Here is a 19195-nt window from a genome sequence, read left to right on the forward strand (position 1 = left end):
CTTGTAATATAAAATATTTTTCTATAGATTAAAATAAGCTTAACAATTTTCACAAAATTTCTAATAACTTTTGTTTACAGAAACCTAAAAAAGTTCAAAATAAATAAATATATACACGAACAAATTTTAAATATGCCAAAGAAATATCATTTATAAACGAAATATTACGATTTTAGTTATTTTATTGTTCGAAGTTCCTTCACTGGTTCGTTCTGTGAAATATATTTTTTTTATATATTCACTTATTTTATTTATTTAAAGATTATGTATACGGATTATTTAATAAAAACAATTTTAAAGTGAAAAAAAAATCATTTTAATGTGATTCAAAAATATTATTTGTATGAATTTGAACTGTTCATCGCCTGGTTAAATTATTATAATTACTCATATTATACAATGAAATTAAAAAAAAAAAAAATTAATTTTGAAATAATTATAGATTGAAAATATATTTTTATGGTAATAGAAATATATTGATTATATACATATTATATTATATATATATTTTCTATTGATTTTGACTTAAATAGTTAATAACATCCAATAATATTATTTAATTATTATAATAATTAATAAGTAACATATAATATTGATTTTGACAAGTTACTTTTTTGTATGCAATGATATTGCATTTTATTCAAATTTAAAACGTTTATTACGATGACTTATTCATAGGTGAATTAAACTTAACATACTTATTACTATAGAACAGCAAGATGAGTTCTTTTAATTTAATTTTTATCGTTTTTCATGAAATTAAATATAAAATCTAATTTTTTTGTTATAATTTTTAAACTAAATTTGATGTTGGTTTGGTTTAAAATATTAGTTATTACATACCAAAAAGCTTAATACATCGCCAATATAGTACATTATATTATGACGTGATCTCAAAATTTTAAGCTATCACGCATGGATTTTTTGAAAATTTGGAAAAATCAGACGATATAATTGCGAAAATGGTGTAAACTTATTTTTTTATTAAGACAAATAGAAAATCTGAAAATGGACTAATGGATAAACACGAAAGACAAAGTTAGGCTCAAAAATTATTATTTTTAGTTAAGTAAATTGTTAAAAATATTAACGAGGCTTTTTTGAATTAAATGTTTATTACTTTTAAACGATTTATTGCAACGGTTTTAGTTCGAAAGTAGAGACAAGTTTGACGATCGGTTTGTAGGCCACAATATAATATTATATACTGCAATAGTGCAGCTGTAGCACTATAATAATGTAGCACTATAATAACACGATAATAATATTCTATAAACATGTGTACCGGTTTTCGATTTTTGAATAATATTGACATCATTAATAATACAAATAAAATAACTTATCATACCTAACCCGTCGATAAGTATATTTTAATAAATAAAATGTGTATTGTATTAAATTATGAGGAACACAGTTAATTCAATCTTTTGTCTATCTAAGTTGCTTCTTATAGATCACTAAACCTAAATTCGATAGACTTTACTCGTATATACGAATAACAGGTTTCACATATTGCGCTAATCAAACTGCATCGACAAAATATTAAAATTAAAAACCCAAATAAGTAATCATCGGATCATACACAACCTTATTATTCTTCAGATCTCAAACTCTCTCATTAATATATTAGCACTTCAAAAACTAATGCATATAAACTGAAAAAAATTCCCAATCATCTATTAATTGATTTGTTCAATCAAATAACTGTTAAAATAGTTTAATGTTTTGTATATTAAAATATTATATTTGAAAATAAGTATTATATACATAATTATTATAAATTATAATTATTTCTTCCTAACCTTGGTGTTAATACTAGGTATACAATGAACAAATTTTCCTAAATTTGGCTTAAAAAATTGGATGTTTAGTGATTTTGTTAGGACTTGAATTCATAATTCAGTACCCATGATTTAGTTAACATGCAATTATTGTTATTTTAAAATCACCGTTAACGTTGGTTCGTGACATGTGTGAACGTGACGCTTTCAGATTCAAGTAACTCCAGGCATCCGCAAGAGTCGACCTAGTAAGAAGCAATTATTTCTTAAAATATTTGTATTAAAAATTAATATTAAATATTCGAAAAATCTAGAGAAATGCTATTCAAGATTATTATATACGATATATTTAAATCATTTGGTAACCATTATATCAATAACATTTTGCATTTTTAATGATAATAAATTTTATTGTTTAGGTATTCTATATTTTCCAAGTGTCAAATCTATTGAGAAATTTTAAATATACTTACAAAGTGTATACTTTAATATTATAAACGGTTGCTATTACTACGTGTATATACCCGTTTTATAAAGGGGTTTAGTATAGTTAATTTGAATGACATATTAAAAAATAATAATATGAAAATTTAATAATTAAAACTATTATATTATTATTCTTTTTAAAGTAGCATATAAGTGGTTATGTGTGTCAGTTCCATCTGCGATTTTTATTGCTGAATTAATAATATTTTATAGAAAACCGGTTGAAATAATATATTTTCACTATATAGCCAATTTAAATATGAATTATAATAAAATCAATCCTTTCTTATACCTAATATGATATAAGATAATTTTAGTTATGCTAAAATTGAATTTGTACAATGTCTTAAATTGTTCAGCTTATAGTTTAAGAGCTAAACATTTGTGATTCTCATTTGAGATCTACGCCTAAATAAATGTTATTATAGTATACAGGTTGCCTGAAAGTCGTGTAAATATTACTTTATATTTAGTTTCTACTTTTTAAAAATTTCAGAATGAGGTATCCTGTATATCTTGTATAATTTAATAACTTCGCACCAGCAGTATAAAAAATAAAAATAATACAAAAACTATAAAACTATGATCATTTTTTAAAATATATATATAATAAAATGTATGTAATAAACAATAAGCCGAATTCGTATATAATATTATTACCTACATATTAAGTTAGCTTTTAAATAAAGTTAGGTTAAATAATGTGCTTTTGGTTATATTATTATTATTATTCATACAATAAGAGCCTTTTAAATTGTTTTTAAAATCGAAACAGTAGAGCATATTCTAAAAAGCTTAAAAAAAACCTGGTATAGACGTATAATCCAGACAGGTATCTACATAACATAATATTATGACTAATTCCATTGTAATTACAAAATGAACAGTAAGTACACCGAATTCAATATCTGCCAAATATATTTCTACCTATATTGTTAAGACGGACTTTGAGTACTATGATACATTTATAACAGTCAGTATTATCGATCAATGATATATGTCGGGGGGAAATTCGAGAGTTTGGAGTGTTTGGACTTAGTATACAATAAAAAAAAATGGGTATCTAAGAACTATAATTGGAATAACCTTTTTTAGATCCTCGAGAAATTTAAAAATGTTTTGTAAAATATAAGGTGAGTAGATAATATTGGAAGGGTCTGTATATCGTAAATATGTTGATTATTAACTAACATATCTCCGAAAATAGTATGTTAAACCCAATAATATGATCCGATTTCAGTGCAATTATATACAGAACAACAAATAATTTTGAATATTTTCACACATATCATAATGATCAATTCTATAAATCACGTCCGCAATTTAACAAATTTTTAAAAATTTTAAGACGTAATATAAAAAAAATATTTGTTAATACATAAAATTGAATAGGTATTAAAATATAAAAACAAAACTATTTCGAGAATGACATTTCTACAAAAGGTTTGTACAATTATTTAAAATAATTAATATATTATGAATTATAGAACTGTAAGAAATATTTTTCTATTTATATTATTGCAATACAAATGTTATCATTATCCATTTAATTTAATTGAAATTAAAATCTTTGAACTTACCACATGTTAAACAAATTATTTAGGTTTAATGAGAACCGCCTCCCAGTAGTGACACCTGTGTATATCGATTCTGTCGGCTACTACTTATCTATCCCCTCCTTAGTCCTTATATATATATATTAAAATATAAAGTCCTACATAATATACTATAATTATTAATAAAATGTATAAAATGATAATAATAATTGTATAAAACAAAACAAAAATATATATTTTAATTTTTAATAAATACGTGAATGCGAATATTTTATAAAACCTATAGTCTAAATTAAATTTTGGATAGGCAGATAAAAATACATTTGGTGGAAACAAAAGTCAATTTTTTTTAGCAGAAACGATTGACGCCCACGAATATCAGCCAAATTTATATTGACTACACTATACATAAAATTATATTATAGCCGTCAATTATTGCAAAATTAGTTTATCACAAAGATATTACGTTGTATTAGATATTAAGTTACCTATACATAACAATACAACAGCTATTTATGTACTGAATTGACTGACGGGTTTCGGAGCCACTCGATAGAACGTCTTTGTCGTCGTGATGCATATTGTTTTAAATCGTGTCGTGACCCAAACCATATCGGATTATCCGTCAGAGTTTAATAGTTTCAGACCCGAGGAGATAAATAATGTTCCGTTATAAACTCGTGGTCTTCGAAATCCTATCTTCTTAAATAATACGTACGAGTACGATACTAACAGTTTTTTTTTCTTGTTGTGCGTGAGCTGAATTCATCCGTTTATTTACGCTTTACCACTTCATCATGGAATATTGTGAGTTTACCGTCGATAATCTCAGTTTTAAATGCACTTACAGAAGTGTTGCGGTGAATGCACAAGTATACAATTTTAGATACCTGACAATTGAGTTGAGATATCAAGCTGCAGGTTATGTATATCTACAAAACATCTATTTAGAAAACTCAAAAGGGCTGAAAAATACATTTTAAGAATAATAATTATTTTCATATACGAGTAATATAATGATAAAATCAATTATTCATATAAAGTCGTCATTGACTCGCAGACCGTTTAAGTTGATCACTCTAAATTTAGCCATCAATTAGTATACTATACATACATATCTAAATAATTTAGTATCTTTTTTAAGTATATATAGGCCGTTAGCTTACCATGAATATAGAACCAAAAAATTAAGGTTTCTTCAAGTTTATATTTAAAAATCGTATATAGACTCTGAAAGTAATAATTCACATAGAAATAAGAATATTCAAAATGTTATTGTCAGTGTACAAGGTTACGAGTTTTTTGTGTGTGTACTCAACATAGTAATATTAAATAGCACAGATTTTTTATAGCTTAAAAACATTAAAGATATACTGTGTAAATTAATTATTTTAAATGAAATTATTGTAAAGGAAAAAACGATTCATTCGAATTTCAGTTTCAAATAAATCGTTTAATGGCTTAGAAAAGTTGACTTTTATTTATTGATTTCCTATTTCAAAACAATACGGTTCAAACAGTTATAACGCACAATCACTTTTTCAAAATGAGCTCGATGAAAGTATATTGCTTCCAGTAAGAATTATATAGTTATTTTTATACATTTTCATTTGACAGGGTTATTTATATAAATGATCAAACTACTTAGGTTTCAAGAAAAAAAACAATAATATATTTATGTTTTTATAAAACATTTAATAGAAATATAGTACATAATATTATTGTTTTATAATATTTTGTTATGGTAGTTACGAGATTTCAGATTTCAGATGATTAGTAGGTCAAAGTATCGTTGTTGAGGATAAACAAAATGACTGAACATTTGATATTGCGAAAACAATCAAAAATAAATAAGTAATAAAGAATGGAATGAATGTTGGCCAGTATAATTAAAAATTTGAAATATGTTTTAATAGTTCGATTTTCTATAAGGAAAATACCATAATATGGTAATATTATAAAAGTATAATATTATTATAATTTATTCTTTGTTTTAGATAATAAAACAGTTGAGTGTCATGTCCGTATTATTATTAATTACTATCATCATCGAGCATTAGAATCGCATATTTGTATACTCGTGAATTCGCGATGGTAACAATAATAGTTGTTATTATTATTATTATATATTTTTTTTATTGTTATTGTTATATTATGGTATCATTAAAATACAAGTATTGATTAGTCTGTATCGTATAAATATATTAATTTCACAACCATCAAATTAAAAACTTCATATTTCTCTTCGATGAAAAAAAAATGGTTTTATTTTTAGAAAACATAAAATATGTTACAAATAATATTTGTCCCAGGCGACTATTTAAAAGATAATGATAATAATAATAATAGATAACTTCAATACTATCATTTAGTAAGTGGCACTATATAATAACTGGTGTATAGTGCTATTTTCGGAAAAAATGATATCGATACTTAAATTTTACCTTCGATCTACCATTCAAAAACTTTTCTTATCTGATGATTTTAAGTCTATAACACGTTTAGACATTATAGTCAATTTATATCTAATATACCTATATATTACGTAGATATGTAGTTGTTTTATGTGCGTAAAATATATACATTTTTATGTATGTAATAAATAAAGTCGTAAGTTAAAAATTATTTATTATGAAGCCGTCACGGAGATCTAAAATAAAGTGGTAATACCTAAGTATTATAAGTAAGTTGTTCCACTGACGTCAGCTATAAACATAGTCAGTAAAACGGAAGAGTGGGGTCCCTTGTTTAATAAATATATATTTTTTTTAATACAAGCAAAATATAATCTAATCATTAAATCGAATGTTTTCACGTACCTTCATATTGGACTACTTGAGAAGAGGAGTAGTAGCCCGGTAAGAAGAATTTAAAACAAACATTTTTCGACAACATTTTTCTTAGATAAAGAATAAAAATGTTACAACAAAGTTGTGTATATATATTTATATTTAAATATCATTGTTTAGTGGCAAATTTAAAGAAATTAATAGACATTGTTAAAATATTTGTCACCATAATTTAAAAAAGTCACAACATATTTTTTACAACGCCTAATTCAAATTACTATCAATCGTTGAATTTAAATATTGCCTATGCATCCCTTTAAATTTATATGTTACTAGCAATTTTAATCAGGAATACAAACAGATAATTGCTTGTGCAATATTTCATATTCAATTTTTATTACTATAAATTATATGATTTTAATAAAAACAATATTGATGGAAAAACAGAAAAAAAATAATTATTATTGTTATTATTATTATTTTGTAAATTTAAAGTAAAAATAGTTGAACAATAAAAATTATTTTGTTTACCGCGTTTCAAAAAATCTATAGTTTACTATAAATTAATGTGTATTAGTATATAATAACATAATATACCAATAAATAATAATAACAGATATTTATTATAAATAGTGTCACAAAAAAAAAAAAAGTCAGTAGACTATGATTCACAGTTGAATAGTGATAGACCAATTTTGTGGAAATGACAACAGTTAGTAAATGAAAATAAATGAAATATTAATCAATCAAAATAAAAGGTCGTTATAATCAACTCTGTATATAATAACGTTTGTCGGCGCTGATTCAGAAACCACATCCCATGAACCCTGAGCTGCCGCGCACCACCACCGCCTGAGTCCCTAGTACATAGTTCATCCGCCGCTGCGACTCCAGCGCCCTCTATCATATTTATCACTAATGTTATCAAATAAATTTTATCAGTATGTGTATTGAGAACACGCACAGTTACTGCGCATGCGTAGTGTATTGCATGAGTAATTTATCGCAAATGTTATAAAATGTAATTTCAAAAATCACCATCAAAGACCCAAGCGCCATATACTATTAGATATCACAAAATAAATATTATTTATATCTATAAATACGATGTATAAAATAGAACAAATAAAAATATAGAATCGTTAATTAATATTCATTCAACCGGATACTGATAGTTTATATTTATCAATTGCGGGCACCAGCTAACACAATAGTGTTTTGTCCATTATCGGTCGCCGGCATATGGAGCACATATCCGCCAATACAAACAGGTAGGTAAGGTAAGGTATATCATTAAAAGTGTAAAGAATGTATTGATACTTAATAGCAGACACATATGAACATATTAGGGTCCACTGCCGGCATACGAGGCATATCGCATATCAATGGCAGGCATCCGCTAACAGATTTGTATTTTGTACATTATCCGATAAACCATCCCTACCTGGACTATCAATTGAAAGGTCTTAATTCACACTGCGTAGTATATTCCACCACAGTATGAAATCATAAGATCATGATTATAATAAAATTAACAATAAAAATAATAAAAAATAAATATTTCAGTATTTAATTGTATTGTTATCATTTTGAAAAAAAGAAAATTATTAAAAATAATTAAAATATTATATATTCTATATCACGAATTAAACAATTTTCTTATTATACCGTTTGAAATGATATAGGATAATCCCCATACAGAGGTTATCATCTGAACTTTGGTATGAAAATCTTTTATCTTATCTTCATCTCGGGCCAATAATTCGTATTCAAATTTAAGCTGAAGTAAAACTTCAGCTTGTGTGTAACCCATCAACACATATCTAATCTCTTCATCTGACGATGATACAGTTAAGTACTCCTATGGAATTTTTTAGTTTTAATAAATAAATATAGTTGAAATATTACTGTTGGTACTTACAACATTTTCAGCTCTTAAAATCCTCCCGAGGTCACCTTCAATATCACAATCAACATATTCGATATAATTAGACCCGCGAAACAGGATTAGACCTACTGTCTGTTCTAAGTTCATTAATTTGAAGTGTCGCATAATTTCTTGCCATATTCCTGTAACCTTTGTATTACGCTCACTGGGATTTAACTGTGAGCAGTAATTGAGATCGGCCTCCATCAAATTTAACATGTCCAATACACAATCTATCCCATCTTCACTATTAAAAATAAATATTATTTATTAAAGCTTATTCTAATATGATAAATATAATATAATTACATGGTTTCATCATCATTAGAATAATCTTCATCAGTGGATGGAGTTTTCGTCATCATCATCATCATCATCATCATCTTCGTTTTCAAAAACTTGGCTAAATTAATAAAATATAATAAAATTACATTTTTTTTCGATATAAAATTTAAAAAAATTACCGTATTTCCGTGTGTTTGTTAATGATACACGTTAAAAACGAGAAAACTATTGATATGAAATTCATTTTTTATGACAATTATTTAGAAATATATTTGAACTCGTAAGAATATGAATGTTATTTATTTCGAAATAAACTGAGTAAACGTGGAAGACGAGTAGAGCGTAGCTAATGTCCCGAAACAGACTGAATAGTTTGTGTCTGTCCATTGTATGCTTGGTCGCCAGCATACAAGGCACATCCGTTAACACAACCAGGTAGGTATGAGGTATAATAGTATTAAAAATATAAGGAATGTACTTAATAGCAGACACATTGTATGAAATAGCCGATTGAGATACCACATCCCTGAACCTTGAGTTGCCGCGCACTTCTGCCGCCTAAGACCCTAGTACATAGTCCGCCCGTCGCTGCCGACTCCAGCGCCCTCTATCATATTTATCAAAAATGTTATAAAATCAATTTTATCAGCGCGTGTATTGACAAAGCGCACGGTTACTACGCACTGCGTGGTGTATTGAGGTCATTTATCGCAAATGTTATAAAATGTAATTTCAAAAATCACCAGCAAAGACCCACACGCCATATATTATTAGGTATTACAAAATAAATATTATTTATACCTATAAATACGATGTATAAAATAGAACAAATAAATATATAGAATCGTTAATTGAAATTCTTTCAACCGGATACTGATAGTTTATATTTATCAATTGTGGGCACCAGCTAACACAATAGTGTTTTGTCCATTATCGGTCACCGGCATACGAAGCACATATCCGCCAACAAAAACAGGTAGGTATAAGGTATATTATTAAAAGTGTTAAGAATGTATTGATATTTAATAGCAGACACATTAGCACATATTAGGGTCCACTGCCGGCATACGAGGCATATCGCATATCAATGGCAGGCATCCGCTAACACATTAGTATTTTGTCCATTATTGGATAAACATCCCTACCGGGACTATGAATTGAAAGGTCTTAATTTACACTGTGTAGTATATGCCACCACAGTATGAAATTATAAGATCACAATTCTAATAAAATTAATAGTAATAATAGTAAAATAAATATTTAAAAATTTAATTTTATTGTTATAATTTTGAAAAAAATAAAACAATTTAGCATGCCCAATACACGATCTATCCTATCTTCACTATTAAAAATAATTTTCTTCATTAGAACTTATTCTAATATGATCAATATAATATAATTACATGGTATCACCATTACTAGAGTCATTTCCATCAGGGATGAGGTTTTCGTCATCATCATTTTCTTCGTTTTCGTGAACTAGACTAAATAAATATAAAATAATATAAAATTAAAAAATTTACCGTATTTCCGTGTGTTTCTTAATGATGCACGTTAAAAACGAGAATATCATTGATATGAAATTCATTTTTTATGACAATTATTTAGAAATATATTTGAACTTGTGAGAATATAAATGTTATTTACTTTGAATTTTGAAATAAACTGAATATGGTAGAGAGAAAAACTGAGTAAACGTAGAAGACGAGTAGGGCGTATGGTAATGTCCCGAAACAGACTGAAGAGTCGGTGTTTATCTAACCAGGTAGGTATAAGGTATAATATTATTAAAAATATAAAGAATTTGTTGGTACTTAATAGCAGATATATTAGCACATATTATTAAAAGTGCTTATATATGTTGATACTTCGTACTGTTAATATGATTATAATAACCTGGGTTGTCATTAAGTTCTGAATTAATAACGATATATAATATGCACTTTACTACTTTTTATCAGATACTGTTAAAGTCTAATATTTTTTATGCCACATTTCTAGAACCAGTTTGCTCTAGACACCCGTACCCTTGTCATCGCTCTCTTTGTGGTTTTTCAGTGTTTTATAGTATATGTTTTCTAGTTTTTATATATTACAAATCATGTTTAAATGCGAAAAGCATGACTTTATTCAGTCTGTTTCGGGACATTTACTACACTCTAACGTCTTCTACGTTTACTTAGTTTTTCTTTCTACTTTACATGGAAATATGGTAAAATTTTTAATTTTATATGGAGAAAAAAAATGTAATTTTATTATTTATTATTTATTTAGTAAAAACTAAGAAGACGATGACGAAAATCCCATCCCTAATGGAAATGATTCTGATGATAATGACTGTCATTGATATGCGGATAGACCTCATATACCTGCAATGGACACTAATATGTGCTAATGTGTCTGCTATTAAATATCAATACATTCTTAACACTTTTAATAATATACCTTATACCTACCTGTTTGTGTTGGCGGATATGTGCTTCGTATGCCGGTGACCGATAATGAACAAAACACTATTATGTTAGCGGGTGCCCACAATTGATAAATATAAACTATCAGTATCCGGTTGAAAGAATTTCAATTAACGATTCTATATATTTATTTGTTCTATTTTATACATCGTATTTATAGGTATAAATAATATTTATTTTGTGATACCTAATAAATATGGCGTGTGGGTCTTTGCTGGTGATTTTTGAAATTACATTTTATAACATTTGCGATAAATGACCTCAATACACCACGCATGCGCAGTTACCGTGCGCTTTGTCAATACACACCAAAGTAATATAGAGAGGCCGTTTCTTTATAAGGCCCGTATGCTAGATTGATGCGCACTTAGACTCTCTTTTGTAATGTTACTATATAGGACTATAGTGATAACCGATATCAGTTGCGAATATAGCACATGTTAATAGAGAGTCTAACTGTGCCTCAATAGTTTTATTGAACTGCCTCTGTATATAACTCTATGATACACACACTGATAAAATTGATTTGATAACATTTGAAATAAATATGGTAGAGGGCGCTGAAGTTGTCAGCGGCGGGCGATCTATGTATTAGGAACTCAGACGGTGGTGGTGCGCGGCAACTCAGGGTTCAGGGGATATGGTATCTCAATCGTCTATTTCATACTACATAGTTACAAGGTGGTTCTTTTATCAAAAAACCCTTGTTAATTCAAAAAGTATTCATGATTTTAATTTTTTTATATAATTTCAAGTTGTTAAAAAACAACGTTTTTATTAAAAAATTATATTTTTAAATATTTTTTTTTTGTTTTTACCTTTTTGAATGACAACAGTTTTAATTTCGTATTCAAAAACAGAATAATGTTCTAATTATTTTGATACATAAAAATCTAATTTAGGACGAGTAGTTTATGAGTTTTACGTATTTAAAGTTTAGATAAGCAGAGTAGTGGATAAGCATTTTGCGGGGTAACCCCGTACCAAATCACTCCACGCAATAACATTTTAAATATTTATAACTCATATACTACTCGTTCTAAATTCGATTTTTATTTATCAAAATACTCAGAAAATTATTCTGCTTTAGAATATGAAATTAAAACTGTTGTCATTCAAAAAAGTAAAAAAATTTAAAAAAATATTTAAAAATATAGTTTTTTAATAAAACAATGTTTTTTTTAACGACTTGAAACTATGTAGAAAAATATTTTCAAAAACATGAATACTTTTTGAATTAATGAATATTTTATGATAAAAGAATCACCATGTATATTACAATCATATAGAAATTGATAAAAATAAATATTTCAATTATTTACACAATACCAGAATAATTAAGATTTTCGAATAAAATGGAAATTCCAACAAAATATCGCCGGTGAAATTTCGCGTGACCAAAATATCGCCAGTATGAAATATAGCAGTAACTGAATCTTAAATAAATTATATTGATTATTGTTTGATATTTTATAATAGGTAGTTATAAATAATTTTATATATTTCAAAGCTTATAATATTGTTATATTAATTTATAGTAGAATCAATAAAAATGATAAAAATATGTTTAATTATAAACTTATAATAAAAATTGATATTTTAATAATAATAATAATAAATTTTTACTGATGGTTTTTTAAATAAGAACTATGTAGTAAAAGAGTTTTTATAGTTCACGAATTTCCATACATATTTATAAGGGAACAGAACCTTCAATCAATAGTTAGTTAATGAACGCGTAAGCGAGCTTGCACTTAACATATTCAAATTTCAAAATATGCAAGTGATAAAAATAAAAAATAGTCAACCGCATTGATGCGACACAGCGAAACGCTCTAAACGGCGGTCCGTGAAACAATAATGTACCTCTCATCAGACTATTGTGCGTAGCCCCGCTTTGGAGATAGTGGGCGTGGTTACGGGTGACTGCTGCGGCAACGAGTTGGAATTCAACGCCATCTCTTGAGCGTTATACACATTTCACTTTTACCATAACGGCCTCTTAACGGATGACATCACTTTTGAACACGAACCACAATGGCTCAAAAACGATGGTCTATAAATTACAGCCCAGTAAGCCCACTAAGTATTATAGATATAAGATATGAGGAATTATATTTGTATTTTGTACGATAGGTATGTTATAAAAATAACAGAAAATAATATGATATAATATATAATAATATTTAATAATTAAATAAAAATATGTGATTGAAACAATATACATATATATAATAAAGCTCAAATAAAAATGAACTAAAAAAAACATGGAATGTTATAAACTGCAGTAATATTATTAATCTTACGTTGAAATCAGCTATAAGCACCATATTTTTCTTCTATAAAAGTATTATATCCGTTATGAAATAATAAATATTTGCCCTTTTTCAGTTTTAAAAAAATTCAATTTCATTTAAAATTAAAATAAATAAAAAATACTAAATAATAAATAAACTGTTAAACTGTATAAAAATCAAGTGTAAAACTATAAAAGCGTCAGTCACAGTAACAGTACAAAGTATTACTATTTACAAATTATAAAATGAAAAATCAATAGGTATACTTGAACGCATTGCTAGGTAAAAGGTGAATACGATTAGAAAAGATAAAGTTAAATGTAACATACAGACGCAATAATAATGTACGGTGGTATTATTTGTTTACAATGTATTGGTTTCGCGATTTTTTATAGTGGCGTATTTTGTCGGGGTACCACTAAAATGAATGTAAATATGCTTAAGATCGTGCTTGTAATTCACATTAAGATATAAAAATAATTATATCTATCGTGTCTAACATTTTTTTTGAAGTAAATATAGATTACAGACATGAAATTATGAGTTTAGAGAAAAATAAGAATTAAACAATTTATTAAAGTTTCTTGACAAACCATGGATATAATTATTTATACTGAATACAGGCTGTAATTAGGGTGTTAGTTTCCCTAGGTATAATATCATTTGAGAATAAGTTATCCATGGTTGCTAAATTAACGTTAACTGCGAAAAATTGAACTGCGTCAGTCATAATGTACAGAAAAGCGCGGTTGTGTAGGTTTGAAATATTAACTGCCATTAGTATCTACTAAAAATATCGTACTATAATACAATTTAGTATGATGAAAAAGTACAATATTATTCTATAATAAAAATCAAGAAATAATTTAATACTTGATTACTAAAAATTGCATTCTACACAATTTCAGTATAATAATATAGGTATTTAGGATATCTAATTACTTATTGCCTCATAAAATTGAAAATTTTACCATCCTATGCAAGCTATATTAATCAATAAAACAGACCCACGACAGTGGAGTACCTGAATAGGCTATACAAAACGCCGTTTGTTCATAATAAATGAATAAATTAATTTTTATAATATTACAGCTTTAAAAAACCTTCATTTTACTGATAAAATAATTTCAACGAAATAACAAGAAAAAGTGAGATAAAAAAATAAAAAAATTCTAACTTAATTCTTGGCTTAAATTTAAATAATTAATAAAATTGTTGTACCATTGAAATATTATAATATATTCGTTATTAAATAATATTAAGTGTATCAGTTCTTATAAAAACATAATTTTTATAATATTATATTGTATTATTTTTGTCTATTAATATGAAAAAGTCGATTAAATTTCCGATAACTATACAGTTTTATAAAAAAAAATAACTGTTTATAGTAATATTATGATATTTTTAATATAACATATTATTATAATGTAATTAATGTATTATAAAGTAAATCATGGTAAACTTGTAAACCAACACATAATATTATTTTATGTTAGTCAAAAATCATATAAATTTGGTACAAAATAATATAAACTATTGAATTACTGATAACGTCTGAATTATAATAAAAATGTTCTAATAAAACCTCATTTAAGAAATAGTTTAAAAAATTCTAAAGAAAAAATATACAAGTATATTACATATTATTTCATGTAATACTTATTTTAACTTTTTAAGCCAATTATGTATGTAAAATATTACGGTATATTATATATATATGCTATTAAATATATAAATTCAGAAATTCTTATTTATTTCACTAAATTAGACGGTTATATTTGTTGTAAATATTCCACTGGTGCAGAAATTAATATAATTTATTAGCATCTAATTTCAATTTATTTTTGTTACGCAAAGAAATTTGAAAGTTCTAGGATTGTTTTTTTTTTTTTGATTTAACCACGTCTTATAGAACTCATGGTGAACATAGGCCATAATATGCAATCTATTTTAATTAATCGTCATCTACTTATGTACATCATTCAATAGGCTTTAGAAAATTAATTGTCAATTAATTAATTATTCAACTTAACTTTGTATTAACGTGACAAATGAATAAAATAAACATATTGATCGTTGCAAAAGTACTTATTATTAGTTTTAATTATAATGCACAATACAATTGATTACTAATTTTAAATGTCACAAAATGTGTGGTAAACAAAGTATAGTTTCCAAAGTCCATAAAATACGATAGTATAACAATTAACAATATATATATACTATACATATATATATATTATATTTATACAAAATTGAATCATTAGAGTGAATATATAAATAATAATATTACTGATTATGTTAAAGATGTCCTATATATTTTTTTTTGATAGTTCTTAATAATGGTTATTAATTCTTACCTACATGTCATGATTATGAAATTTAAAAAAAAATTATTGAAAATACCTATTAAAAATATAAAATTATTTATACGTATGATGTCAAACAGAGCATGTTTTAAAGTCTTGTCGTGACGGGTATGGATAGCAAAAACCACTTCTCAGATATAGTCCTAGTTGATAACTGTAATAAGAGAAGATCATGTACACTTTAACTTGATTTATTTATTAACATCACTTGTACACAAAAAAATTATAATTGTTTGAAAATAGGCTATAAAAATATTTGTAAGCTAGAATGAATTTTTTTGCAATGCTTTCTTGATATAAAAAAATAAAAGTAATATTGTTATTATTTTTATTTTTAAAACGAGAATTTTAGCTTTTTTTGTGTTTTCCCAACTATTTTGATTTTGTAATAATACAATATCAACTATGAAATTGGCATAATATTATACTTTTTATTTAAAACTCGGATTGTTCTTTAAATGATGTAGCATATAAAACCAAGTGAAAAACAAAAGTGTACTCTTAACAAAGCCTAAATACCATAATATTGTTTTTGAAAATAATCGATATAAAAAAAAAAATGGATAGGAAAATTGCACAAATTCATGGATAATTTGTAAATTAGTTAATAGGATAATAAATTATACAAAACATTGTTAATTCATTATTATTATTTTCATATAACATAATAAGATAGAAACATAAATAATAGTTTACAACAGAGTTAATATCTACAGACTTTATTTTTAAATTATTCATGGTAGATTTGTATATATCTTAAAATAAAAACAGTTAATGGTATCATTCAAACGTAATAGGTCACTTTAAACAACAAAATTAAAATAATAGATTATTTGTATAATATAATTTATTTTATGTCTTAAGAGTAAAGTGTTAATTGACGGCGTTTCCCGTGTATAAACATTATAATAATATTATTAACTACGTACAATACGCGTATATTTCAATTTTTTTAGCGAGGAAACATAACAAACAACAATAACAATGAAAAACAAATAATAAAGCTCGCTCAAACACGATGCGTGAACTATCATACATGATCATAATATATAGTTCGATAAACTATTACATTACACATTACACACCGCTGCGTATACAGGTGAGTTAAGACGGATAGATACATAGACACTTTTACACTTGTCAGCTTATGATGATATATGAATTGATTGCTTGTTTTATTTAGAAATTTGAAACAATTGTTTATCATTCAGAAATTATATGATTTAAATAATCATTACAGAAACAAATTCAACCAGATTTTATTTCGATGATTTTACAACACGAGAAAATATAATCATAATGTAATCATATTTTTAATTAAATTAATACCATAAAAAACTAAAGATATTGCAAAAACAAAAAGTTCCGAAAAGTAGGTTAAAACAATAATTTAGTTCAAAAGCTGTGTTGTTTAATAACTTTAAAATGTCCATTTTTTAAATTACTACTGATGACGAACAAAAAAAATTAGTTAACATTTTTAATTTTAGTGCGTATTGGAGAAACAATGAAAATTCCATAAAATCGATGTTGTAATAAATTTAAATATATTGCTATGATATTATAACGCTCATATTTTGTATAAATAATAAATTAGTAATCACGAATTTGAAAAAAAAAAATAATTAACGAAAATTGAGTTTTTATGTTACAATATGATGTCATACTTTTTATGAAGTATAAAATAATAAAACAAGCACTTTGAATATAAATTCGATAAATACACCTATCAAAACCACGCTAAATATGATATCGTTATAAAGTCACTAATTCAAGTTGTTTTGCGATGAATTGATTTTTTTTTTCCAAATATTATAAATAACTGAACTAAAATTTTTTTAAAAATTAGTTAATGTGCAAATTAAAATATAATGTCCTACACACACACACACAAACAGAGGAATAGTAAGAATACTATGTAGGTAAATGAATATCAATACAACAATATCCAACTACATTATTGTTCTCGAAAGTGACTTATTCTCTACGTGGACGGTGTACGTTCAATGCTTCAATGCGAGTGTTGGCCGGTAACGAAAAACACGAAAACAAACGATAATGATAAATCAGGAATAATAAATTAACGCGATACTTTATTGCGAACGATTTATTACCTAGTCACAACATAAATTTGTAAGAACTGTTTATCGATGGTGCGTACGGTTTTATTGCTAGGATAACGATTCCAGTGTGGTTTGACCAGGATAATCGTCAACGCAATCTCCGATATCCAAAAAACGCGGTGGCGACTTTAAAAGTGTATTCGCACATTGTATTGATGTTGTTCCGAACTAACCTATATTTTTAATATAGACGTGTCTAACTTACAATATCTCAAACAATAATAACCGTTTGTAACCTTGACTCTTTTAACGTTTGCGCGTGCGTAGACGATTAGAAGATAATAATATACTAAACAATACGATTGTACGACTAAAAAAATGTGAAGTTTGTATTGAAAGCTTGCACGTAGGTACCTACACAATTATATTTTATTGCATTGCTTTGTTTTGCATTTGTGTTATTCAATAGTTATTATTTGCCTGCAGCGTACCTATATCCTCGAAAATCTATAACTTTACGACAATTAGTGACTAAATAATAAATAATTTAATATAAACAATAATAAATGTCAAACAAGACTTTATAGTGAATTGAATAATTCTCTCTCTTTCTCTCTCTCTCTCTCTCTCTCTCTCTCTCTCTCTCCCTTCCTCTCTTCTACACTCACATTGTAATCTTAAGAAGTGGAGTTTTCAATGTTTCTCTAAATTAAAGCATCCACACGTTAAAACAATAATTGTAAATCTCGAATTAAATGACATTTTCTAATTATACACGTACAACTTGTGTTAATTTGATTTACCTTTAATGTTACGCTATACACTAAAGTGTTAATTAAACATTTCGAAAATGATGGAGATATCACGAGCATAATAATAATAATAATAATAACATACAATATATGTTATAATATACGTGTAAATGACAAAGCGCCATAATATTTAATTATATAAAATATAGGTCAAGGACGATGACCTATACATGATTGTCCAAACATTATGTACAAGCATACTGATTGATGCATTATCCTACGAATATAATACTTCAGACTCTGAAGGTGTAATAGGGTCATAAAATTGCCCAGGTCTTGAGCACCGCTACGCCTTATGTTAAAAGTAATATATTAGGCTTCCGCGTCTGTGTTTAATCGGATTTTTAAAAACACTT

The 19195-nt window shown here is 26.1% G+C and overlaps 1 protein-coding gene across 1 annotated transcript in view; it reads right to left on the bottom strand.

The window, feature by feature from the left end:
* Positions 1–10223: 10223 nt before the first annotated feature.
* Positions 10224–19195, bottom strand: part of LOC113559671 (potassium voltage-gated channel subfamily H member 8) — a 170389-nt gene continuing 161417 nt past the window's right edge. The window contains exon 16 of the mRNA XM_026965446.1: positions 10224–10308. Within this exon, the coding sequence (XP_026821247.1) occupies positions 10224–10308 (85 nt within the window). The remainder of the gene's footprint in view (positions 10309–19195) is intronic.

Source organism: Rhopalosiphum maidis, chromosome 1, assembly GCF_003676215.2.
Source record: "Rhopalosiphum maidis isolate BTI-1 chromosome 1, ASM367621v3, whole genome shotgun sequence".
NCBI lineage: Eukaryota > Metazoa > Arthropoda > Insecta > Hemiptera > Aphididae > Rhopalosiphum > Rhopalosiphum maidis.